General features: G+C 48.1%; 1 protein-coding gene across 10 annotated transcripts in view; it reads right to left on the reverse strand.

The window, feature by feature from the left end:
• The window catches only part of fhip1b (FHF complex subunit HOOK interacting protein 1B), a 234,649-nt gene that overhangs the window by 14,243 nt on the left and 194,258 nt on the right, over positions 1-26,148 (reverse strand). For all 10 annotated transcript variants that reach the window (XM_041199656.1, XM_041199659.1, XM_041199657.1 and 7 more), the window contains exons 6-9: positions 25,629-25,796; positions 23,009-23,088; positions 7,401-7,570; positions 1,486-2,775 (exon numbers count right to left, since the gene is read on the reverse strand). In XM_041199656.1, coding sequence (XP_041055590.1) covers positions 1,486-2,775; positions 7,401-7,570; positions 23,009-23,088; positions 25,629-25,796 — 1,708 coding nt within the window. The remainder of the gene's footprint in view (positions 1-1,485; positions 2,776-7,400; positions 7,571-23,008; positions 23,089-25,628; positions 25,797-26,148) is intronic.

Consider the following 26,148-nt stretch of genomic DNA (forward strand, 5'->3'; position numbering starts at 1 on the left):
GTTAATGTTTTGAGTCCGTATGACTCTTCTTCATAGCTTGAAGCGTTAACTTTGTTCCTCTTTCCATAGATGCTGTTACACCTGCTGAGTTTTTCCAACATTTCCTGTTTCTATTTCTGTGTTTTTATTCTGGTCTCACACACACATGAATCTTTCACATAAAAAGGTGCTCAGGCCAATTTTGTGGGAATGTAGTGACCAGCACATGGGCCCTGGTGTGGGGTGGGGTGGGGGGGGGGGGTGCAGTGGGTGGGTGGCTGACAGGATAACAAAACCTCCATCAGAGTGTGATTGGTGGAGTTCTGTGATGAGATATAACCTAAGTTTCCAGAATTCATCCAGCAGTGTGCATGTTTACTGTGCTAATCACCTCCTTGGTAACCGCACACTTGAGCAGTTTAACATTAGAACTGGTGAAGGAACAGGAGGAGACCATTGAGTCCCTCAAACCTGGTCTGCTATTAAATTGGACCATGGCTGATTTGCATCTTAACTCCATCATTGCTCTTAGCTTAGCCAATAAATAGCTATCAATATGAAAACAAAATACCGCGGATGCTGGCTCACTGAAATAAAAACAGAAAATGCTGGAAATACTCAGCAGTCTATTGATAGAGGGATGGGGGAAACTTGGATCATTCTCCAGGGATTAGAGAAGGTTATGGGGAGGTTTAATCAAAGCATTTCATTTCAGTGTTTTGATACAACAGGTAGGGAAAAAGTGTTTCCAGTGGCAGGGAGGGTCGGTAACCAGAGGGACACAAATTGAAGGGAATCGGCAAAAGAGCCAGAGGGGGAGATCAGGAGATTTTCTTTTGACACAGCGAGTTGTTGTGATCTGGAAGGTGCTGCCTGAAAGGGCGGTGGAAGCAAATTCATTAATAACTTTCTAAAAGGAATTGGGTAAATAGTTGAAAGGGAAAATTTTCAGGGCTATGAGGAAGGAGCCGGCAGGAGTGGGGCTAAAATTATCACTCTTTCAAAGTACCAGCACAGTCATGATGGGCAGAATGGTCTCTTCCTGTGTTGTAAGATTCTAGGTACTGTCCAGTCTTTGATGCAGTGGGTCAGGGGAAAGGCTGTCTGGGCCACAACCTGGACAACAGAGTGACAGCAGAACGATCACACTGACTGGGTGCTCAGAGGGGATGACTGTAGGAAATGGTAGACTGCTGGTGTAGATGGGGGGAGACGGTGGTAATGTCTCCCTGCTTGCTGTATCAAAACACCTCTATTAAATCTCTCCTTATCCTTCTCTGCTCTAGGGAGAATAATCCCAACTTATCCAGTCTCTCCACATTAACTGAAGTCCCTCATCCCTGGTACCATTCTAGTAAATCTCCTCTACACTCCCTCTAAGGCCCTGACATCCTTCCTAAAGTGTGGGGCCCAGAATTGGACACAATTCCAGCTGGGTTTGAGCCAGTGATTTATCAACGCTTAGCAATAAATTGCTTGCTTTGTCCTTGGCCATCACACTCCTACCTGTGAAAGGCTGAGCCTGCACTTGCCCGGCTCGCTCAGGGCTGACCATTAGCTGGGGTTCGGCTCTCACTGAAGCCCGACTCCCACAGGCTGCTGGCCAATTGTTGTGATGCAAGGAGGGACTCTCGTTCTCCTCAACTTCCCCATCCTCCTCCTCCTCAGTCTGCAGATCCCCTCCGTCTCTCAACCTCTCCTCCATGCGGCATCGGCTTCCCATCCGAGCCTCCATCTCCCGCAGCTCTTCTGTGAATTTCTCCACATTGAGTCCCTTCCCATTGGCCTCCGTTGGCGCCCGGTCTAACAGCTCGTCTATCAGACGGTCGATGGATTCAGAGCCTGCTAGGGGCTGATGACTGATGGATGCACCCTCAGGCTTACTCTCAGACACTGTTCTGTCTTCCACTGCAGCTGATCCCTGGAGTCGGCAAGCTTCATTTCCCAGATTCTCCGGAGCCTCTCCTGATGCCGGCATTCCTTTCCTGTCCTTAGTCACTCGCTCGTCCATCTTCAGGCAGTTTCCCTCAGGCATGTCCCTCCGAACTTTCTTGACCATCAGGCAATTCTCACTGCGCTCCAAGACTCCGGGCAGCTTCCCAGCCGCATTTTCCTCTTGACACCCATTCAGCAAGGAGTTGCCATATTTACTGTCAGTCCAGTCTTCAGCCACCCATAGCTCACTGCCACCACGCTCACTGTGGTTAACGGAGGAGGAGGAGGTGGTCAGCTGGAGCTCTGGGTTCATTGGCCCTGCTTCTCTCTGCAGGCTGCGTTTCTTGGTCTGGGGAGTGGTGATGATGTTGCGTTTGTTGTACTTCACATCCCAGTCACCATTTTCTAGCCCATCTTTCTTGGCTGGAGTGTCTGCTTTGATCCGGACTTGATTTTGAACACGGAAACTTTCCCGATGCTGTTCTAGACTGAAATGATCCATGTGTGGGTTGATGGCGTTGGCGTCAAATGGGATGGGCAGGACATTGCAAGGATCGGGCTCCTGTCCATCATAGGGTGCTGACCACTTGCCGCAGGCTCTGACACAGCGGTCAATGTGACGGCGAGCATCTCGTAGGTATTCCAGGTAGTTAGAGTCCAGCTCAGACACATCCTCCCACCTGCTGTGGGCTGGGCTGCAGGTGGGAGATTCTGTCACCGCCCCTCCTGGTGATCGGGGTGGGTTGACTACATCGGAGCCCGTGCTCTGTTGCCTCATGAATAGTGCAATGCGGGCAGGAGTCGAGGGCTTGGGCACTGCAGCGGTCACAGATGAGGTGTCGACACTTGGACTCCCATGAGCTGCAGACACACAATAAGATAGTGAGCATACAAAGGTCCGTGAAGCCACAGCACCCGGCTTTCCCACTGTCTCTCACAGCTGGCAATAGCGGGAGAGTTTAACAATAAATATAGAATTAGTAAATTGAAAAGAAAGAATAACTCACATCTCTATAGCACCTTTCACAACTTTAGGACCCCCAGAAGACCTTTACAAACATGTTTCAGAAAAATTCAATCTTGGGGATCTGGGTGTCACCAGGACATCTGCAGCCGTCATCCTTCTGGGTGGTGGAGTTCACAAGTTTGGTGAATGGGCTTAATCCCCATCACCAACATCCTGGGGGTCACCACTGACCAGAAACTGAACTGGACTAGCCATATAAATACTGTGGCCACAAGAGCAGGTCAGAAGCGAGGAATACTGCGATGAGTAACTCACCTCCTGACTCCCCAAAGCCTGTCCACCATCTACAAGGCACAAGTCAGGAATGTGATAGAATACTCGCCACTTGCCTGGATGAGTGCAGCTCCAACAACACTCAAGAAGCTTGACACCGTCCAGGACAAAGCAGCTGCTTGATTGGCACCACATCCACAAACATTCACTCCCTCCACCACTGACGCACAGTAGCAGCAGTGTGTACCATCTACAAGATGCACTGCAGGAATTCACCAAGGCTCCTTAGACAGCACCTTCCAAACCCATGACCACTACCATCTAGAAGGACAAGGGCAGCAGATAGATGGGAACACCACCACCTGGAAGTTCCCCTCCAAGCCACTCACCATCCTGAGTTGGAAATATATCACCGTTCCTTCACTGTCGCTGGGTCAAAATCCTGGAACTCCCTTCCTAACAGCACTGTGGGTGTACCTACACCACATGGACTGCAGCGGCTCAAGAAGGCAGCTCACCACCACCTTCTCAAGGGCAATTAGGGACGGGCAATAAATGCTGGCCCAACCAGCGAAGCCCACACTATAGGAAGGATGTGATTGCACTGGAGGGGGTGCAGAGGAGATTCACCAGGATGTTGCCTGGGATGAAACATTTAAGTTATGAAGAGAGGTTGGACAGACTTGGGTTGTTTTCATTGGAGCAGAGAAGACTGAGGGGGTGACCTGATCGAGGTGTACAAGATTATGAGGGGCATGGACAGGGTGGATAGGGAGCAGCTGTTCCCCTTAGTTGAAGGGTCAGTCACAAGGGGACATAAGTTCAAGGTGAGGGGCAGGAGGTTTAGGGGGATGTGAGGAAAAAGTTTTTTACCCAGAGGGTGGTGAGGGTCTGGAATGCGCTGCCTGGGAGGGTGGTGGAGGCGGGTTGCCTCACATCCTTTAAAAAGTACCTGGATGAGCACTTGGCACATCATAACATTCAAGGCTATGGGCCAAGTGCTGGTAAATGGGATTAGGTAGGTAGGTCAGGTGTTTCTCACGTGTTGGTGCAGACTTGATGGGCCGAAGGGTCTCTTCTGCACTCTGATTCTGTGACATCCAATGGAAAAATGGGTGCCCAATTTTCATCCACTGACAGCAGCAATGTAACTCAGGTTAACAGAAACTGCTTTTAGTACCAGCCAAACAAAGAGCTGTGAGGAGCAAGGTCACCAGAAGGTAACAAAGCAAAGGGCAGCGATTGAGCATTCCACCAAAGAGTCCGGACATGAGGAACTCAGAATTGTCCATGTTTTGAAATTCCTGTAATACCATGTTTGGCCACAAGATGGGGGACGGACATTACCTTTCAGTCACTCGGTCACTCAGCAGTGGCTGGCTGATAGTCACAGAATAAGCTTAAGTCTCTTCATTACATGGGATTCTGGGATCTATCGGGCCGGGGGAGTTCTCCCCAGTGGACAGGGCTGATATTTATCCCCATAACTAACATGAGTGAAACAGATATCTGGTCATTATCATATTACTGTTTGGGAGACTTTGTTGTGACATCCTGAGGTGGCAAAAGGTGCTATAGAAATGCAAGTCTTTCTTCATTTCCTTAGCATACTAACATTGAGATGGCACTTCAGAGGTTCTTGCCCTGCTAAAATCCATTATGTGGGTAAGGAAGCACAACAGACCCATCAATACAGTTGGAAAACTGGGACATGGGCCAAAATCATTGGAATCATTTAAGAAATGGTTGGATATTATGATTGGAGAGCTGAGCTGAGCTGCTGTGTACAAGCATATAAAAAGGAAGAGAGTAGCTAAAGTAAACAGTAAAAACAGAAATTGCTGGAAAAACTCAGCTGGTCTGGCAGCATCTGTGGAGAGACAAACACTTAACGTGTTTCGAGTCCAATACGACCTTTCTTCAGAATGGTTCCAAACCATTGAAATGTTAATTCTGTTCGCTCTCCTCAGATGCTGTCAGACCTGCTGAGTCTCAACAGCACTTTCTGTTTTTATTTCAGGTTTCCAGCATCTGCAATATTTTGCTTTTATTTTAGCTAAAGTTGGTCTCATAAGAGGGTAAGATTGGGCAATTAATAAGCAAAAACAAGGAAATGGCAGAGAATTTGAACAAATATTTTGTATGTCTTCACAATAGATGACACAAAAAAATCCCAGGAGTAGGAGAAAATTGAAAGGCAAAGGGGAGGGAACTTAAAACAATCACAACCACTAGAGAAAAAGTACAGGGAAAACTAATGGGACTAAAGGCAGACATGTTCTCTGAATCTGATGGGCATCATCCAATGGTCCTAAAGGAAGTGGCAGAAATAATAGATGCATTGGTTATAATCTTTAAAAATTCCTTAGATTCTGGGAGTGCCCCAGCAGATTGGAAAATTGCAAATGGAACAACTCTATCTAAGAAAAGAGGGAGACAGAGAGCAGGAAACTATAGGCCAAATCTAGCACCCGTCATGTGGAAAAAAGGTAGAATCTATTATTAAGGAGATAATAGCAGAACATTTAGAAAATCATAATCAGGAAGTGTCAACATGGTTTTGTGGAAATGAAATTGTGTTTGACAATTTTGTTTAGAGTTCTTTGAGGATCTAACAAGCAAGGTGGATAAAAGGGGAACCAGTAGATGTGGTGTACGTGGATCTCCACAAGGAATTCAATAAGGTGTCATAGCAAAGGTTACTACATAAGTTAAGAGCTCATGGTGTAACATATGAATACGGATAGAGGGTTGGTTGGCTAACAGAAAGCAAAGAATAGTGAGAAATGGGTCATTTTTGGATAGCAAGCTGTAACCAGTGGAGTGCCACAGGGATCAGTGCTGGGGCCTCAACTATTTACAATCTATGTCGAAGAGGCTGACTGCAGTGTAGCCAAATTCGCTGATGATACAAAATAGGTAGGAAAGCAAGTTGGGAGCAGGATACAAAGAGTCTGCAAAGGAACTAGACAGGTTAAGTGAATGGGCAAAAATATGTCAGGTGGAGTATAATGTTCGAAAATGAGAACTTGTCCACTTCCTACTTTGGTAGGAAGAATAGAAAAGCAAAATATTATCTAAATGGTGAGAGACTGCAGAATACTGTGGTACAGAGGGATCTGGGTGTCCTAGAACATAAATCACAAAAAGTCCACATACAGGTACAACAAGTGATTAAGAAAGAGAGGGAATGTTGGCTTTTATTTTAAGTGATGGCAATCACAACTAGAAGGGTGGAGTTTTGGACTCGTTACTTAAGGAGGGATATACTTGCATTGGAAGCAGTTCAGTGAAGGTTCACTAGACTCATTCCTGGGATGAAAGCATTTGTTGTTTATGAAGAAAGGTTGGACAGCCTAGTCCTATACTCATTGGAGTTTAATAGAATAAGAGGAGATCTTATTGAAACTAATAAGATTCGGAGGGGGCTTGACAGGGTAGATGCTGAGGGTGTTTCCATATAAGATGGAGATAAAGAGGAATTTCTTCTCTCAGAGGGTTGTTAGTCTGGGGAATTCTCTTCCCCAGAGAGCAGTGGAGGCTGGGTCATTGAATTTATTCAAGACTGCGTTAGACAAGGGAGTTGAAGCTTATGGAGGACAAACAGGAAAGTAGAGTTAAGACCACAATCTGATCAGCCATGATCTTATTGAATGGCAGAGCTGGGATATCTCATGTTCTTATAAACATGATGAGATGGGTCAGATAGGTATTCATCAATTTATATCTGCCTTGCACAGGGGAGAAGGTCGTCATTCAGCCCATCGTGTCTGTGCTGACTCTTTGGAAGATCTATCCAAATAGTTTCACAACCCTGCTCTTTCCACTAGCCCCATAAAGTTCTCCTTCACAAATATTTAACCAATTATTTTTTGAAAATTAATAGTGAAGCTATTTATTCAGCCATTTCAAGGAGTTTATTCCAGATCAAAACAACTCATTATGTAAAGTGATTTCTTTTTATCTCCCTCCAGTTCTCTTGCCAATTATTGTAAATTTATGTCCTCTGATCACCAAACTGCCTAGAAATACCTTGGGGTCATTCCCTGCTCCCTTTCATACCTGCCCTGTGTGCTTTTGTCCCAACGGCCCCCTCAATCCTCTTGGTTCCTTAGCTCCTGCATAATTGGGACTTGCCCAGTTGGACCCCCCCCGCAAACCTGCTCCCCCACTGTCCTCCTTGTTTGGACTCCCCCCATCCCGCCTCACCCCTACTCCTTGTTACCTGCTGGGAATGGAAGCTCACCTTTAGACCAGACAGCATGCTCCTCTTCTCGCTCCACACCACCCAGGTTCTCTGGCTTACAGCACTCCGGGATCAAGGACAGGAACTTGTCTGCTGTCTTCCCATAGAAATCCTGATCCTTGACAGCACGCCGCTGACTCAGCATCACATGATTGCAAGGGATCAGATACCTGCCAGAATTGTGGGGAGGGCAGGTGTTTAAATTTGAGATTAACAAATGGCTTCTGGGTCCTACAGACTCCATCAGAGAGTCATATGGCCACTGGCATCATCCCAAGACCATTCACATTTTAACAACTCCAGCACGTCCCTCCATGGGTATAACCTGAACCCGACTGAGTTTACAAAACTCAGCAGAGAGCTGGTCACAATAATCAGGTGTATTGCATCCTCTGAATTAGAATCAGAGAATCTTGCACCATTGATGGAGGTCATTCAGCCAATCATTCCTGTGCTGGCTCTTTGAAAGAACGTTCCAATTAGACCCCCCACTACTCCAATCAAACCCCCAGACTTCCCCATAGCCCTGCAATTTCTTTCTCATTCAAATATTGATCCAATTCTCCATTGAAAGTTACCAGTGCCCCTGCCAGCACCACACTCTCAGGCAGTGCATTCCAAATCCTAACTACTCACTACCTAAAAAAGGATTTTCCTCATGTCACCTCTGGATCTTTTGCAAATCACCTTAAATCTGTGCCCTCTGATTATCAACATTTCAGCCACTGGAAGCTGTTTCTCCTTGTTTGCTCTATTGAATACCCTCATAATTTCAAACAGCTCTCTCAAATCTCCTCTGAACCTTCTCTGCTCCAAGGAGCACAATCCCAGCTTCTCCAGTCTCTCCAAGTAACTGAAGTCCCTCATTCCTGGTTAAAAACAAAAAAACTGCGGATGCTGGAAATCCAAAACAAAAACAGAATTACCTGGAAAAACTCAGCAGGTCTGGCAGCATCGGCGGAGAAGAAAAGAGTTGACGTTTCGAGTTCGGTCGAAGGGTCATGAGGACTCAAAACGTCAACTCTTTTCTTCTCCGCTGATACTGCCAGACCTGCTGAGTTTTTCCAGGTAATTCTGTTTTTGTTTTCCCTCATTCCTGGAACCATTCTAGTAAGTCTCCCCTATACTGTCTCCAAAACCTTCACTTCTTTCCTAAAGTGTGGTACTCAGAATCGGGCCCAATACTTCAGCTGGGCCAATCCAGTGTTTTATATGGTTTAGCCTAATTTCCTGATTTGTTTTTTCTATATTGCTATTTACAAAGCCCAGGATTGCATATGCTTTATTGGCTGCGTTGTTAACCTGCCATGCTCCTTTGAGATTGGTGCACAATCACTCCCAGGTCTATCTGTTCCTGCACCCACTTTTAAAGTTGTATCATTGAACTTGTATTGTCTCTCTACATTCTTCCTACTAAAATGCATCACCTGACACTTTTCAGGGTTGAATTTCATCTGCAATGTTTCCACTCGCTTCACCAGCCTCTCTCTGTCCCTCTTGAAGTCTGTCACTATCTTCCTCACTGCTTCCAACTCTTGCAAGTTTTGTGTCATCCGTAAATTTTCAAACTGTTCCCTGTCCCAAGACTATGTTATTACTGTTTTCATAAACAGCAATGATCCTGCTCCAGAATTCTTCTGGAGTTCTACTATATACCTCCCTCCAGCCCAAAAAACAGCAACCCATCACTCCTCTCAGCATTCTATCCCTTCAGCCCTTTTGTATCCCTCCCACTGCTGCTGTCTCTTCATATCCCACAGGCTTCAATTTAACAAACAAGCTTAAATATGTGGCATTTTATCAGCTCCTTTTGACAGCCCCTTTACCCAACATCAATCACACTGCTCTCATCTACCATCTCTGTTACCGCATCAACAAAAACTCAACAAAATTAGTCAAAGACAATTTGCCCTTAACAAATCTGTGCTGGCTCTCCTTTATTATCCCGTGCTTGTCCAAGCAGCTCTTAATTTTCTTCTGAATTATTGTTTCTAAAAACTTCTAAGAAAACCCCAGCTTCTCCAGTCTCTCCGCGTCATCCCCAGAACCATTCTAGTAAATTGTGAAGAGTGAATCGAAGATGAAATCTGCAGTGACATTAAGAGAGATGAATAGAAAAAAAACATTATTAGTTTGCAGGGAGATTTTAATGATCCACTTCGCGATTGTGACAGCAAGGGAGTAACCTAAGGTGAAGGAACCCTTAGGAGGAAGTGACCATAATATGATAGAATTTACCCTGCAATTTTGAGAGGAAAAAGCTGGAGTCAGATGTAACGGTATTACAGTTGAATAAATGCAACTACAGAGGCATGAGGGAGGAGCTGGCCAGAATTGACTGGGAGATGAGCGTAGCAGGAAAGACAGTGGAACAGCAATGGCAGGAGTTTCTGGGAGTAATTTGGGAGACACAGAAAAATTCATCCCTAGGAAGAAGAAACATACTAAAGGGAGGACGAGGCAACCATGGCTGACAAGGCAAGTCAGGGACGGCATAAAAGCTAAAGAGAAAGCATAAAATGCGGCGAAGAGCAGTGGGAAACCAGGGGATTGGGAAGCCTACAAAGACCAACAGAGGACAACTAAAAAAGAAATAAGGAGGGAGAAGATTAAATATGAGGGTAAACTAGCCAGTAATATAAAAGATTGCAAGCGTTTTTTTAGATATATAAAGGGTAAGAGAGAGGCAAAAGTGGACATTGGGCCACTGGAAAATGACGCTGGAGAAGTAGTAGTGGGGAACAAAGAAATGGCGGAGGAACTGAATAGATACTTTGCGTCAGTCTTCACGGTGGAAGATACGAGTAACATCCCCAAAGATCAAGAGAGTCGGGGGGCAGAGGTGAGTATGGTGGCCATTACCAAGGAGAAGGTGCTAGGAAAACTGAAAGGTCTGAAGGTGGATAAATCAGCTGGACCAGATGGATTATACCCCAGCGTTCTGAAGGACAACTAAAGAGACAGCTGAAGAGACAGTGGAGGCGTTAGTGGTGATCTTTCAGGAATCAATGGAGTCAGGGAGGGTCCCAGAGGACTGGAAAATCATTAATGTAACCCCCCTGTTTAAGAAGGGAGTGAGGCAAAAGACGGGAAATTACAGGCCGATTAGCCTGACCTTGGTCGTTGGTAAGATTTTAGAGTCTATTATTAAGGATGAGATTTCAGAATACTTGGAAGTGCATGGTAAAATAGGGCAAAGTCAGCATGGTTTCACCAAGAGGAGGTCATGCCTGACAAATCTGTTAGAATTCTTTGAGGAAGTAATGAGTAGGTTAGACAAAGGAGAGCCAATGGATGTTATCTACTTGGACTTCCAGAAGGCCTTTGACAAGGTGCCGCACAGGAGGCTGCTCAGTAAGATAAGAGCCCATGGTGTTAGAGGCAAGGTACTAGCATGGATAGAAGATTGGCTGTCTGGCAGGAGGCAGAGAGTGGGGATAAGGGGGTCCTTCTCAGGATGGCGGCCGGTGACTAGTGGAGTTCCGCAGGGGTCAGTGTTGGGACCATAACTTTTCATTTTATACATTAATGATGTAGATGAAGGAACTGAGGGCATCCTGGCTAAGTTTGCAGATGATACAAAGATAGGTGGAGGGACAGGTAGTATTGAGGAGGCGGGGAGGCTGCAGAAGGATTTGGACAGGTTAGCAGAATGGGCAAAGAAGTGGCAGATGGAATACAATGTGGGGAAGTGTGAGGTCATGCACATTGGTAGGAAGAATAGAGGCATAGTCTATTTTCAGATGGGGAGAGAACTCAGAAGTCTGGAGTGCAGAGGAACTTGGGAGTTCTAGTCCAGGATTCTCTTAAGGTTAATTTGCAGGTTGAGTAGGTAGTTAGGAAGGCAAATGCAATGTTCGCATTTATTTCGAGAGGACTAGAATATAAAAGCAGGGATGTGCTGCTGAGGCTTTATAAGGCTCTGGTCAGACCACATTTAGAATATTGTGAGCAATTTTGGGCCCCATATCTCAGGAAGGATGTTCTGGCCCTGGAGAGGGTCCAGAGGAGGTTCACGAGAATGATCCCAGGAATGAAAGGCTTAACATATGAAGAACGTTTGAGGACTCTGGGTCTATACTCAATGGAGTTTAGAAGGATGAGGGGGGATCTGATTGAAACTTACAGAATACTGAAAGGCCTGGATACAGTGGACGTGGGGAAGATGTTTCCATTAGTAGGAGAGTCTAGGACCCGAGGGCACAGCCTCAGAGTAAAGGGAAGAACTTTTAGAACAGAGATGAGGAGAAACTTCTTTAGCCAGAGAGTGGTGAATCTTTGGAATTCATTGCCACAGAAGGCTGTGGAGGCCAGGTCATTGAGTGTATTTAAGACGGAGATAGATAGGTTCTTGATTGGTAAGGGGATCAAAGGTTACAGGGAGAAGGCGGGAGAATGGGGTTGAGAAACTTATCAGCCATGACTGAATGGCAGAGCAGATTCGATGGGCCGAATGGCCTAATTTCTGCTCCTATGTCTTTTGGTCTTATGAATAAAAGGAATAGAATTTCAACAATTTTTATAGGTTTCGGCCTTCAAGTCTACAAGGGTGGAGGTGTTGTTGAATCTGAATATGAGGAATGAAATCAATCCGCACGATGAGCTTAATGTGGGTGGGATCTTGGGAGTAGTGAGCGCAGTATAAGGGTTAAGATCCAACTAGAAAGGAAAGAAGTACAAAACTTAGAAGAACAGGTTGTGTTAGGATGGGGTGTAGAAAGAGGAAGAGAGTTGGTTGAGCTGACGTGGAAAGTGACAGTGGACTGCTGGACAACAGTGGGATGGTATTAAAGAGATTGCAATCTGGAGTCCCAGCAGCGCCAGCGTCAAGTGGTGACCACTGTTGGGACTACAGGCAGTCCCCCAAGAAGGGGAGCTAATGGAGTCCGGACTGAAGGTAAGTCTAGGATATCGGTCGAGGAGAGTGAGGGAGTTGGGGGATGAGTCTGAGAGACCGGGGGAGGAGGTTTAAAGGGAGGATATGAAAAGGTGGGGTTGGGGGGGGGCGGTGCCTCCGATGGGCACAGGAGACCCCTGAAGGAGTCTACTCTTGATCATCAGTAAAGTAATGGAAGGGGTCATCAACAGTGCTATCAAGCAGCACTTGCTTAGCAATAACCTGCTCACTGACGCCCAGTTTGGGTTCTGCCAGGGCCACTCAGCTCCTGACCTCATTACAGCCTTGGTTTGAACATGGACAAAAGAGTTGAACTCCCGAGGTGAGGTGAGAGTGACTGCCCTTGACATCAAGGCAGCATTTGACCGAGTGTGGCATCAAGGAGCCTAGCAAAACTGGAGTTAATGGGAATCAGGGGGAAAATTCTTCGCTGGTTGGAGTCATACCTAGGACAAAGGAAGATGGTTGTGGTTGTTGGAGGTCAATCATCTCAGCTCCAGGACTTCACTGCAGGAGTTCCTCAGGGTAGTGTCCTCGGCCCAACCATCTTCAGCTGCTTCATCAATGACCTTCCTTCCATCATAAGGTCAGAAGTGGGGATGTTCGCTGATGATTGCACAATGTTCAGCACCATTCGCGACTCCTCAGATACTGAAGCAGTCCATGTCCAAATGCAGCAAGACCTGGACAATGTCCAGGCTTGGGCTGACAAATGGCAAGTAATATTCGCGCCATGCAAGTGCCAGGCAATGACCATCTCCAACGAGAATCGAGCCATTGCCCGTTGATGTTCAATGGCATTACCATCAATGAATTACCCACTATCAACATCCTGGGGGTTACAATTAACCAGAAACTGAACTGAAGTAGCTATATAAATACTGTGGCTACAAGAACAGGTCAAAGGCTTGGAATCCTGGGGCGAGTAACTCATCTCCTGACTCCCCAAAGCCTGAACACCATCTACAAGGCACAAATCAGGAGTGTGATGGAAAATTCTCCACTTGTCTGGATGAGTGCAGCTTCCACAACACTCACCATCCTGACTTGGAAATATATCACCGTTCCTTCACTGTCGCTGGGTTAAAATCCTGGAACTCCCTCCCTAACAGCACTGTGGGTGTACCTACACCACATGGACTGCAGCGGTTCAAGGAGGCAGCTCACCACCACCTTCTCAAGGTCAACTAGGGATGGGCAATAAATGCTGACCCAGCCAGCAACACCCACATCCCATGAGTGAATGAAGAGAAAGGCAGACCATGTGCTACATTTTACAAGTCCCGCCACCTTCAAACATGCCAACGGGAGATCATAAAATTCCACCCATAGAATTTACAATACAGAAAGACTGGGCCAAGTGGTCAGAACCAGAGCTTTGCTTCTGGAAGAATATTGAACAAAGTGAAGGAGAAAAAGAGAAAACCAGCTAAGAGCAGGATAGACAATACCAAGAGAGTGTGTGAGGTCCTATATTCAAAAAAACAAGGAACACAGATTTAAGGGTTTGAGCAAGGGATGTAGGGGGATGTGAGGAAGGAGTTTTTAAACACAGTGTATTAATGTCCCAGAACTCGCTGCCAATGAGGGTGTTGATGATGAAGAATTTGAAAAGAAAATTGGATGGGCACTTGAGGGACATAAACGTGCAGGGCAATGGGGAAAGAGCAGGGGCACTGACTGAATTGCTCTACTGAAAGCTAGCATGGATTCGCTGGACAAAATGACCTCCTTCTATGCTGTAAAGACCCTATGGTGGAATTGTCCAATCCCTTTGGTGGCGGGTGGGGGGGGGGGATCAACAATATGGCGGGAAGGCAAAAAATCAGTTTCACGCTGTCATGAAACCAGTTTGTGATTATTTGCTCGTCTGTCAATGGTGGGCCTCATTTCCTGCCACCACACTTTGGGAAGCTAATTTCAATACCTAAGCATCTTATTATCAGCCCTACTTGCCAGAAGTCCCCCCACGTCTGCATGACTTCAGAACAGAGTGCTTCACAACTGCCTTTAGAAACATAGAAACTAGGAGCAGGAGGAGGCCATTCAGCCCTTCGAGCCTGCTCCACCCATTCATTATGATCATGGCTGATCATCCAACTCAATAGCCTGCTCCTGCTTTCTCCCCATACCCTTTGATGCCTTTCGCCCCAAGAGCTATATCTAACTCCTTCTTGAAAACTTACAATGTTTTGGTCTCAACTACTTTCTGTTGTAATGAATTCCACAGGCTCACCACTATCTGGGTGAAGAAATTTCTCCTCATCTCAGTCCTAAATGGTCTACCCCATATCCTCAGACTGTGACCCCTGGTTCTGGACTCCCCCACCATCGGGAACATCCTTCCTGCACATACCCTGTCTAGTCCTGTTAGAATTTTATAGGTTTCTATGAGATCCTCCCTCATTCCTCTGAACTCCAGTAAATATAATCCTAGCAGACTCAATGTCTCCTCATATGTCAGTCCCGCCATCCCAGGAATCAGTCAGGTAAACCTTCGCTGCACTTCCTCAATAACAAGAACATCCTTCCTCAGATAAGGAGACCAAAACTGCACACAATATTCCAGGTGTGGTCTCACCAAGGCCCTGTACAATTGCAGCAAGACATCCCTGCTCCTGTTCTCGATTCCTCTTGTTATGAAGGCCAACATACCATCTGCCTTCTTTACCGCCTGCAGCACCTGCATACTTACCTTCAGCGACTGGTATACAAAGACACCCAGGTCTCATTGCACATTCCCCTCTCTCAATTTATAGCCATTCAGATAATAATCTTCCTTCCTGTTTTTGCTACCAAAGTGGATAACCTCACATTTATCCACATTATACTGCATCTGCCATGCATTTGCCCACTCACTCAGCTTGTCCAAATCACACTGAAGCATCTCTGCATCCTCCTCACAGCTCACCCTCCCACCCAGCTTTGTGTCATCTGCAGATTTGGAGATATTACATTTAGTTCCCTCATCTAAATCATTAATATATATTGTGAATAGCTGGGGTCCCAGCACCGATCCCTGCGGTACCCCACTAGTCACTGCCTGCCATTCGGAAAAAGACCCATTTATTCCTACTCTTTGTTTCCTGTCTGACAACCAGTTTTCTCTCTGTCTCAATACACTACCCCAATCCCATGCGCTTTAATTTTACACGCCAATCTCTTATGTGGGACTTTGTCGAAAGCCTTCTGAAAAGAGCTTTAAAAGACATGCACCTGACAACCTGAACTTCGAGGTAGAACTCGGAGGTGAGGCAGCACAGACTGAAGGAAGGACACCAGCACATGCCTGGGGAGGGGAGGGGGTTGGGGAGGAGGGGTGAGGGAAGCAGCCACACACTTGGAAAAGCTTGTCAAAAGTGAGCATTCTTCCACAGCTGAGACCGTTCAGCTGCAGACGGGCTTCTGAAGCTTTTCTTTTTTTATATATTCATTCATGGGATGTGGGGGTCGCTGGCTAGGCCAGCATTTATTGCTCATCCTTAATTTTAAGGCATTGCTGTGGGTCTGGAGTCACATGTCAGCCAGACCAGGTAAGGACAGCAGATTTCCTTCTTAAAGGACATTAGTGAACCAGATGGGTTTTTAATGACAATTGGCAATGGTTTCATGGTCACCATTAGATTTTTTTTAAATTGAATTCAAACTCCACCATCTGCTGTGGCCTGGGTCCCCAGAGCAATATCCTGGGTCTCTGGATTACTGGTCCGGTGACAAAACCACTACACAATCTCCACCTACCCACTCAAGCAATGGAAAAGCATGTAAAGGCCACCAAATGCATGGGAACGTTTTACCCCTCGGGTGCAGACTGCAAATTAATGTGTGTTTTAGGGGGTAACAGAGTAATTGGTGACTGGGTAAGTTGTAGAATCTCCTTGTGAAAGGGACCATGGCGCAGTCACTGGTGGAGGTGCTCACAGCCCCTGCAATGTCTTTATTCAGGTTTGGACCAGTCTCCCTCATGGTTGAAGCTAACAGTGCAGCCTTGCAGTGTGGGTTAGGAGAATGTCTTTGTCTGAGCTGAGGGCACAGCCTGCAGTCCAATGGGCAAAGCTGCTGCCAATCGGTCAGGTGGAGTGGGGCAGAGGTGGGTGGGGTTTCAGACGGCCAATGAGCACACTACACACTGGCCGCCCATGTGGTGACCAGCACCCTCCTACATAGGTGAAGGGGCCTTCAGACTTATCCAAGAGAGGTTCTTAGGACACATGTGCTAATCCACATGTCTCTCTCTTTGATTCTGCTGGAGGAGAACATCAGGATCATGGAGTCTGGTGATTTATGATCTGCCTCATGGCTGACAGGGAGCAGAGAAGAAGAGGAAGAGAGCGGCAGAGGCTCCTGGCTCGGCACAAGGAGGAGAATCTCCCTCAAGATGAAGGGGCAGCAGGATCTGCTACACACACAGCTGGGGATCCACAGAGAGCCGTCGCCCATAGACACTTCACTAGACCCGGGTCTATAGACAGCGTCTGTCATTCCTGCAGATGGCTGAGAACCAGTGTCACTGAAACTGCACATGTCCCGGAAACTGGTCAGTCACATCTGCCACCTGCTTCAGGATTTGATGCCATGGGGACATGGAGGGCATCCACTGCCAGTGACCATGAAAATGACCATGGTGCTCAATTTTTACATCAATGGCTCCGTCCAGAGCTCCACAGTGACCTGTGCAGGATCTCGCAAGCCTCCACACACAAGTGTACCCAGGAAGTCACGGATACCATCTTTGACTGGGAGCAGAGTGGGGGGCGCGCAGTGGGTGGGTGGTGTGGGGGTTGGTGGTGCGGGGGTTGGTGGTGCGGGGGGTGGGGTTGGGTGGTGGGTGAGTGGGTGGTGAGGGGGTTGGTGGTATGGGGGTGGGTGGTACGGGGGTTGGTGGTGGGGGGGGTGGGTGGTGCGGGCGTTGGTGGTGCGGGCGTTGGTGGTGGGGGGGTTGGTTGTGGGGGGGTTGGTTGTGGGTGGGTTGGTGGTGGGTGGGTTGGTGGTGGGGGGGTTGGTGGTGCGGGGGTTGGGTGGGTGGGTGGTGGGGGGGTTGGGTGGTGGGGGGGTTGGTGGTGGGGGGGTTGGTGGTGCGGGGGTTGGTGGTGCGGGGGTTGGTGGTGCGGGGGTTGGTGGTGGGGGCGTTGGTGGTGGGGGGGTTGGTGGTGCGGAGGTTGGTGGTGGGGGGGTGCGGGGGTTGGTGGTGGGGGGGTTGGTGGTGAGGGGGTTGGTGGTGGGGGGTTTGGTGGTGCGGGGGTAAGGGGGTGCATGGTTACAGGGTAAGGGGGTATGAGGGTAAAGGGGTGCAGGGGTATGGGTGTAAGGGGGTATGAGGGTAAAGGGGTACAGGGTAAGGGGGTACATGGTAAGGGGGTACAGGATAAGGGGGTGTGCGGTAATGGGGTACAGGGGTAAGGGGGTTGGTGGGGGGGGGTTTGGTGGTGCGGGGGTAAGGGTGTGCGGGGTTACAGGGTAAGGGGGTATGAGGGTAAAGGGGTGCAGGGGTACGGGTGTAAGGTATGTAGCGCTTGGCGGTCAGGAAGCAAGAGCGCTGGGATTTGCACAGATCTCGGGTTTCCCACAGGTGCTGGGTGCCAGCGACTGCTCTCACATGGCACTCAGATCTCCATGCCAACAAGCGATCAACTACGTCAACTGCAAGTTCTTCCACTCGCTGAATGTTCAGCTGGTGTGTGACCACCACAAACGCATCCTACAGTCTGTGTATGGTTCCCAGGCAGTGTCCATGTCTCCTGGATCCTTAGCAGGTCTCAGATCCCTGACACCTTCCAGCATCCAGAGGCTGCAGGGCTGCTTCCTCGGGGACAAGGGGGCGTGGATGATAATGTGTGGTGGCCCCAAACTGCAGCAGAGCGACAGCACAACGAGGCTCATGCTGCAACTGGGACTTTGGTGGAACAAACGATAGGATCTTTGAAAATGAGGTTCCAGTTCCTCGACAGGTCCAGCTGAGGGAGGTACTGTAATACAGTCCCCAGAGGGTGTCACACATCACTGTAGCTTGCTGCTCACTACACAATCTGGCACTGCCACAGGGGTAGGACCTGACTGAGGCGGAGATGGAAGAGCTGCACGTCTCCTCTGATGAGGAGGATGTCGAAGGGGATGATGGTGACGAGGTCCTTAAAGACAAAGATGCCGATGATGAGGCCATCATTCTGGCCAGGCGAGGCAGGTGCACTCAGAACCCTAGCTGGAAGATTTGTGGACAATGATGACGAGGTGCAGTGAGGACAGTCCTGACAACCTCACCTTGCATCTGTGAACGTTTTGACTCCTGTGTGGCTGACGGCAGCGCACATACCCTCAGTGCTCAGCCTCATGTCATGGAGAAACAGCGGAGGGCCTAATAGTCACTAGATTCCAGGAGGATGACGACGATATGCAGTGAGGACACTCCACAGATCTTCACATAGCCTCTGTTAATGTCTGACTCCTGTCTGACTGAGGGCAGCTCACTTGTGCTCTGTGATCAGGGTCACATCAGGGAGATGCAGCCATGAAACTTGAAATGCACCTGATCCTTTGTCAGCCTTCAGCGCCTGTCCCATTCAGGAGCACAGCGTCACCAGTAACAGGCACTAAAGAGATGGGGCCAGCCCCACCTCAAAGGTGCTGAGAGCACACAGAGAGAATGATGGCTCTCTGTGCCGCCTGCCCACTACATTCTGGCAGCAATGACCAGCATTAGCGAGGCACAGGTATCACTGATGCATCCAGTGTCTTCACTTTTGTCTGAAGGTTACAGGCTGCACCGGGAAGAGGCCCTGGACTGAGACACTTGCCTTTATCTTGTAAAGAAAGAAAGATTTCTCATCTGATTTACATGAACACTGCTCAACATAACAAGGAGGCATAGATAAGGAGACATTCTTGGGAGTATTTACAATGATCAACATTATGTACAAGTGATTCACACCTATGCTCGTGTTGTGCCCATAAATCTTCTTGACCTTTCTAACCCTGCCGCTACGTCTTGGTGCTCCCCCAGAGGAGGTGGAGGCAGCTTCCTGACTGCTACACCCTGTCTGCGATGGCCTTGGCAGGCGTCCTCTGGAGGGCCGAGAGCTGGAGGTCCCCAGCCTGCTTTCGGGATTCTGCTGTGTGGCAGTGGCTCCCTCCTCGGCCTGTGGAGCTGGAGCTGCTGGGGTCACAGGAAGAGGGGATTAGGTTGGGCTGGATACTCTTGGAGTCACCTGGATGGATGGCCCCATGTTGTGCACCTGCTGATCCTCCTCCCTATGGGTGCCCGAGGGCCCCAGGCTGACTCCATGAGGAGCAGGGTAGCTGCAGTGAGATCGAACTGCCCAGTACCCCTCTCGTGTACACACTGTTGGATGACAATTATGGCATCAGTGATGGAGTTGAGCCCGTGCAGCAGGGCAGGAGCAACGTCCTGGACCAAGGTCTCCATGGCAGCAGCCATCCTGCCAGTGTTGACCTCGGTGCATTGGCAATGCCGGCGCTATCACCTCAGCCTGATGGTGGACGGACTCCTCCATTGTGCCTCGCAATCTGAGGAGTGCAGCGGACATCCGTTCCTGATGTTCCTGAGTTTGCCTTTGCAGCTCCAGCAACTGTGACATGACAGAGTCCAGAGGCTCTTCAACTGTCTCAGACTCAGCAATGTTCTGGCCTCCAGCATCCTCCGAGTGCCGGGGGCCTGGGAAGTCCTTGCCTCTGTCTACTGTGGATCAGACAGTGCGATGTGCTCACCAGATTGTGACCCGAGGCTACTCTAGAACTAGGCCCCACTGAGATGTGTCTCAGTGCTGGTGGAGGGTGTGGGTGAGCGCTGTGATGGGTCTTTAATGAGGTTGTCATCAGATTCTTCTCTGAGGTGTCTTCAGGGTTAGAGTCGAGGACCCGGTTCATGGACCCTCTCGGCTGCTTCCCAGATGTCCCTGTGAAAGCAAGGAGAGAGAATTAGTGGCTGGCAGGGGTCTGCGGAACAGGAGAACTCACTCCCAGCATGGGGTGTCTGATGGATGCTTCACTGCTGGATCCTCACTTGGTTAAGCCCCGCCGACCTCACCATCAGCACAGGAACGGTCCAGATTGTCACCGGCCATCTGGATGGCTCTATTTTCAAAGTCTGTGAGGACCTTGATGTCGGACATTCCTCCACCAGCCTGCGACCTCTTCCTCTTGTTGTGAGCTGGCTTGTCCTGCATGAATACAGATGGAGAGAGTGTGAGCAGGAAGCCTGCCAGGCCAGATGAGAACGATGCCTGGCATGTGTAGGTGGTGAGTGGTGCCATGGATGGGATGAGGACACGATCCACAGGGCAGATGAAGGTGTGTGTGAGAGAGTGAATGGTGATGTCTCTTTAACTGGCAGTGAGTGGGATCCCTGTGGATGTGTGATGGGTTTGTGAGTTGGGAGTGATGAGAAGAGTGACTTACCCTGGTGGAACGGAGGAGATCATTCATCCTCTTTCAGCACTGGGTGGCTGTCCTCTTCTGCAGGGTGTTGGCACTGACCACCACTGCCACCACCTCCCATGCTGGATCGGTGACCTTGCTTGCTGGTCTTTGCCCAGAGCTGGGGTAGAGAATTTCACAGCCGGCCCCCCATTGCATCCAGTAGGCGCTGGAGGGAGACGTCACTAAATTTGGGGGCAGCAGGTTTCCTCTCTTTGGCAGCCATGACTTTGCAGCAGCTTCTGGTCCCTTAGAGAGAGTCAGCTCTGTGCAGGGAAGGCCTTTAAACATAGTGCCCGGGTTACTGAGGGCCTGGGGTGATGGTGGGACGGGCGGATCAGAGGCTGCTCACTGGTGATCCGGAGTGTTTCCCAGGAATGCATTATTAATGAGGCGGGATGTGTCAGGAAGTGGACGATGGACAAAAACCCGCTATTGCGGCCGGAAGGTGAAATGTCTTCCCTGCCTGTTACCGCACTTATTGCAAATATGGGACGATTCCACGATTCTACTCTCTGACTCATTAAACAAATGGTAATTGTCATATTTACAAATTTGCTGATGACACCAAACTGGGTGGGAACATTATATTGTGAAGAAGATGCAGGGAGGCTTCAAAAGGACTTGGACAAGCTAAGTGAATGGGTTAGAACATGGCAGATGGAATATAATGTGAATAAGTGTGAAGTTATTCACTTTGGTAGAAAAAAAAACCAAGAAGGCAGAGTATTTCTTAAATGGTGAAAGGTTGAGAAACACAGAGTCAACAAAATGTCACTAATGTCCTTTAGGGAAGGAAATCTGCTGTCCTTTCCGTGTCTGGCCTACATGTGACTCCTGACGCATAGCAATGTGGTTGACTCTTACATGCACTCAAGGGCAATTAGGAATGGGCAATAAATACTGGCCTAGTCAGCGACACCCACATCCCAAGGACAAATAAATTTAAAAATAGCTAGCATCCAGGTGCAGCAAGCAATTAGGAAGGCAAATGGCACATTGGCCTTCATCACAAGGGGATTTGAGTACAGGAGTAAAGGTGTCTTGCTGCAATTGTAGAGAGCCTCGGTGAGACCTCACCCAGAGTACTGTGTATAGTTTTAGTCTCCTTGTCTAAGGAAGGATATACTTACCATAGAGGGAGTGCAACATAGGTTTACCAGATTAATCCCTGGGATGGTAGGATTGTCTTATGAGGAGAGATTGAGGAGACTGGGCCTGTATTCTGTAGAGTTTCGAAGAATGAAATGCAATCTCATTGAAACTTACAAAGTTCTAACAGGGTAGATATGGATAGGATGTTTCCCCTGGCTGGTGAGTCTAGAACCAGGGGACATAGTCTCAGAATAAGACATGCCATTTAAGACTGAGATGAGGAGGAATTTCTTCATTCAGAGGGAGGTGGATCTTTGGAATTCTTTATCCCAGAGGGCTGGGGAAGCTCACTGAGCATGTTCAAAACAGCAATCAATAGATTTCTAGATACTAATGACAAGGGATATGGTGATCGTGCGGGAAAGTGGTGTTGAGCTGAATGATCAGCCCTGATCTAACTGAATGGCAGAGTGGGCCAAATGCCCTCCTCCTGCTCCTGTGTTCCTATATCATTAAACAGAGGATTGTTAATTAAGGTGGAACTCAAGGGGAAAGAATTGTCAAATCTGTAGATGATCAATGAATAGTGAAGATATTTACTACTTCTTCACTTTGCATTGGTCTTGTTCAAAGAGAAGGATTTTGGAGAGCTAATGAATCCTGAATTGGTTCAGACCAAGGGGCCAATTTTGTGGTGAATAAAAGTAACTCAATTAGAGAAGTTAGCAGAAGTGAAATAAGAAAAATGTCTGAGGCCAGTGGGTTCCAGCCTAGTATCCGGAGTGAGGCGTGACAGGAAATGATCAACATCTGGGAATAAGAGTTCAGACTGTGTGAATGTGGTTGTGAGTCAGAGAACGGCAGAATGACCAGTCCAGGACTCATTTTCCAAAAAAGGAGACAGAGCTAGTGCAGGAATACTTTCTCTGTATCTAACCTTACAAATCAAGTTATTGTGTTCAATATCTCAATCAAATAACTCTGTGACCTTCGAGATTAAAGAGAATGGTTTATTCAGCCTGTCTTCATAATTTGACAATTTAAGCCCTTGAATCGCTCCAATGAATTTGTGCTGCCTTCAGCCCCAGACCCCACAAAGTCATTGTAACCTTCCTAATGTTCTGCTGAGGTGAGAGTCAGTGTCCTACCTACCTCCTCTGTTCTGTGACCGCACACTCCCAGTTACCTGAGAACAAGCTGAAGCATGATGTCTTCACAGCTGAGGGTCAGCAGAGTCCTGAAGAGACTGAGGGACACCATACAAAGCTGAGGAAAGACCAAGGGCACAGATACAAATGTGAGAGTAAACAGGGAGCAAGAAGAAAGTAGGCACCCTAAAACCCAACCTCCTGCTCACCCAAAACCCAACCTCCCGCTCACCCCCCGACCAGGCCCCACTCACCCAAAACCCAACCTCCCGCTCACCCAAAACCCAACCTCCCGCTCACCCAAAACCCAACCTCCCGCTCACCCAAAACCCAACCTCCCGCTCACCCAAAACCCAACCTCCCGCTCACCCAAAACCCAACCTCCCGCTCACCCAAAACCCAACCTCCCGCTCACCCAAAACCCAACCTCCCGCTCACCCAAAACCCAACCTCCCGCTCACCCAAAACCCAACCTCCCGCTCACCCAAAACCCAACCTCCCGCTCACCCAAAACCCAACCTCCCGCTCACCCAAAACCCAACCTCCCGCTCACCCAAAACCCAACCTCCCGCTCACCCAAAACCCAACCTCCCGCTCACCCAAAACCCAACCTCCCGCTCACCCAAAACCCAACCTCCCACTCACCCAAAACACAACCTCCTGCTCACCCAAAACCCAACCTCCCACTCACCCAAAACCCAACCTCCCACTCACCCCCGACCAGGCCCCACTCAACCTAAAACATAACATTGCTCACCCAAAACCCAACCTCACGCTCACCCAAAACCCAACCTCACTCACCCTCAATCCATTCACTTCAACCACAGCCCCACTCTTACCCAATCAAACCCAGTTCAACCCAGCCTCACACCCAACATCTAAAATCAGAACCTCCTACCCCGACACCCAGCATCCAAACCAGCCTCCCTTGCTATGTAGTGCAGGTAAATGGTATTTAATGTAATGTACAAATTTGTACATGAGCACACAAGCAGCAGATGAAAAGAATTGCAATAATTAACCATCAATGACATTTGCAATTGCTTCCTTTAACCAAAATGATATGCTTCAAAATAGTTAGGAGTCCTTTCAATCAGGGTGTGTTGACTCTAAGATGGGAGCTGCTAATGTGGATTTGACATTCTGGCTCATCTCCATAAAACAGAACCAGTTCAGTGAAGTGAACCAGCTGCAAGATGAGAGACTACTACAAATATAAGACAGCCTAATCATCATCTAAGGGCTTCACGCCAAAAGTCAGGCCTGTCACAACAAGCTGGTGGCTTTGCAGAAAACACAATCGCTTTCTCAACAGCTTATTGAAAGGCAACAAGTTATTTCCAGCCACTGGCTAGATGGAGAATGGAAGAGTTGTTTGAAGAAGCTGAGCTAGGAGTCAATTGGAATTTCAGGTTTGGGAGGCCACCTCCATCATTGAGCGAGATGGAACATGTCAGCAGGTGTGGCAGAAACCAGGAAGGATTTGTGTGTCATTAACAGACTTTACCTCCAGGAGATTCATGTATTTGTTCCACCTGAAGGCTCTTAAAAAAAAAAGGAAATCTTATTGAGAACAACATAAATTTTAAAAAATCATGGGATGGAATTTTGTGCCTTCCCCATGGAAAGTTTGGTGGTGAGGGGCATTTAATCAGGCAGGTGGATGGTGAGTGGGGATTCTGTCAACTTCCTGTCTCCACCTCAATTAAGTCCACGGACGACCTTCCTGCCCCACTGCCAATCAATGCTCACTTAAGGGCGTCATTCACCACTGCTGGTATCAACTGACCTTTGCTGCTGACTCCCCTCATTTGTCTGAGAAGTTGTCCCACATTGCATTTGTATAGCAGGGTTCACAACATCAGGACTTTCCAAACAGCAGTACAGCCAGTGGACTATTTGCAGTCACTGTTGTAATACTAGAAACACAGCAGCCAGTTTGCACATAACAAACCGCAATCCTCCACCTCCTTCAAGAACCACAACCTTAGAGGGCATTGGGAACCATGGACTTCCATTGGATTGCTCCATGATTGTGCTTGACAAAGCACTGCAGTCATTTGCCATTACCTTCTACAGTTGTCTGGCTAAAAACTCTCCCGCTCTTACCACTTCTCATCAGGTGTACTGGAAGGGTTTACAGGCTGATAATCAACATGTTTGGCCACGTTATGAAGCACATTCCATGATTGTCAAGTAGGATTTGAATCTGGAGGTAGGGACACTACGACTGTGCCACAAGATCTCCCCAGCAAACGGTGATAATGATCAGAGAATCTGTTGTAGTGATGTTGGTTGAGGGATAAATATTAATCAGGATTCAGTGATCATGGGATCGATTACATCCACCTAAGAAGACAGACAGGGCCTCGGTTTAACATCTCAGCCGAAATACTACACTTCTGACAGTGCACATTCCTGCATTAGAGTGTTAGCCTAGATTTGGGCCCAAGTTTCTGGAGTAGGACTTGAGCCCACAACCTTCCAACTGAAAATGAAAGAGTGTAACCCACTGTGCCATGGCTGAGTCCCGTCATACATAGCTGATGCTCACTTGCTTGGCCCTGCCTTGGACAATAAGTTTTGGTGTGATCTGCAAGCCCCTTGCACATGAGATGATAATAAACCATGCAAGAGTACAACCAACTGGAGACCTACCCTAGAGTTGCTGCTGATGCGGCTGATCAAAGTGTCGAGGATCGTGATGTTTTCGTGCCTATGCAGGACGATGAAACGTAGAAAGGTCTTGAGAAGGGCCACCTCGGTGATGCTGCGAAGGAAGAGGTCCAGGTAGGCCGTGCTGGCTATCATTTCCTCAATGGAAGTCTTTCAGAGATCGGAGCGAGCACACAGTCAGCCCAGAAAAACTTATTGCAATTAAAAACTCACTCTACCCAGAACAAATACACTGACACAGACACTGGGACACAGAATGTATCAGAACAAGTGCCCTGGATGTTGGATGGTGTCCAAATCTGCCTGGTGATTCAGATGTAACAGCCTCGCAAAACTGATCCATTGGCCCCTTTTAAGAAAGAAAGGCTTGTATTTTTGCACCTCTCACATCCTCAGGACATCCCAAAGAGCTTTAGAGCCAATGAACTATTTGAGGTGTGGTGACTGTTGTAATGTAGGAAATGCTGAAGGCTGAGTTTATTTGTGCCACAACACTAGGGGC

This window comes from Carcharodon carcharias, chromosome 11 (assembly GCF_017639515.1).
Source record: "Carcharodon carcharias isolate sCarCar2 chromosome 11, sCarCar2.pri, whole genome shotgun sequence".
NCBI classification, from domain to species: Eukaryota; Metazoa; Chordata; class Chondrichthyes; order Lamniformes; family Lamnidae; genus Carcharodon; species Carcharodon carcharias.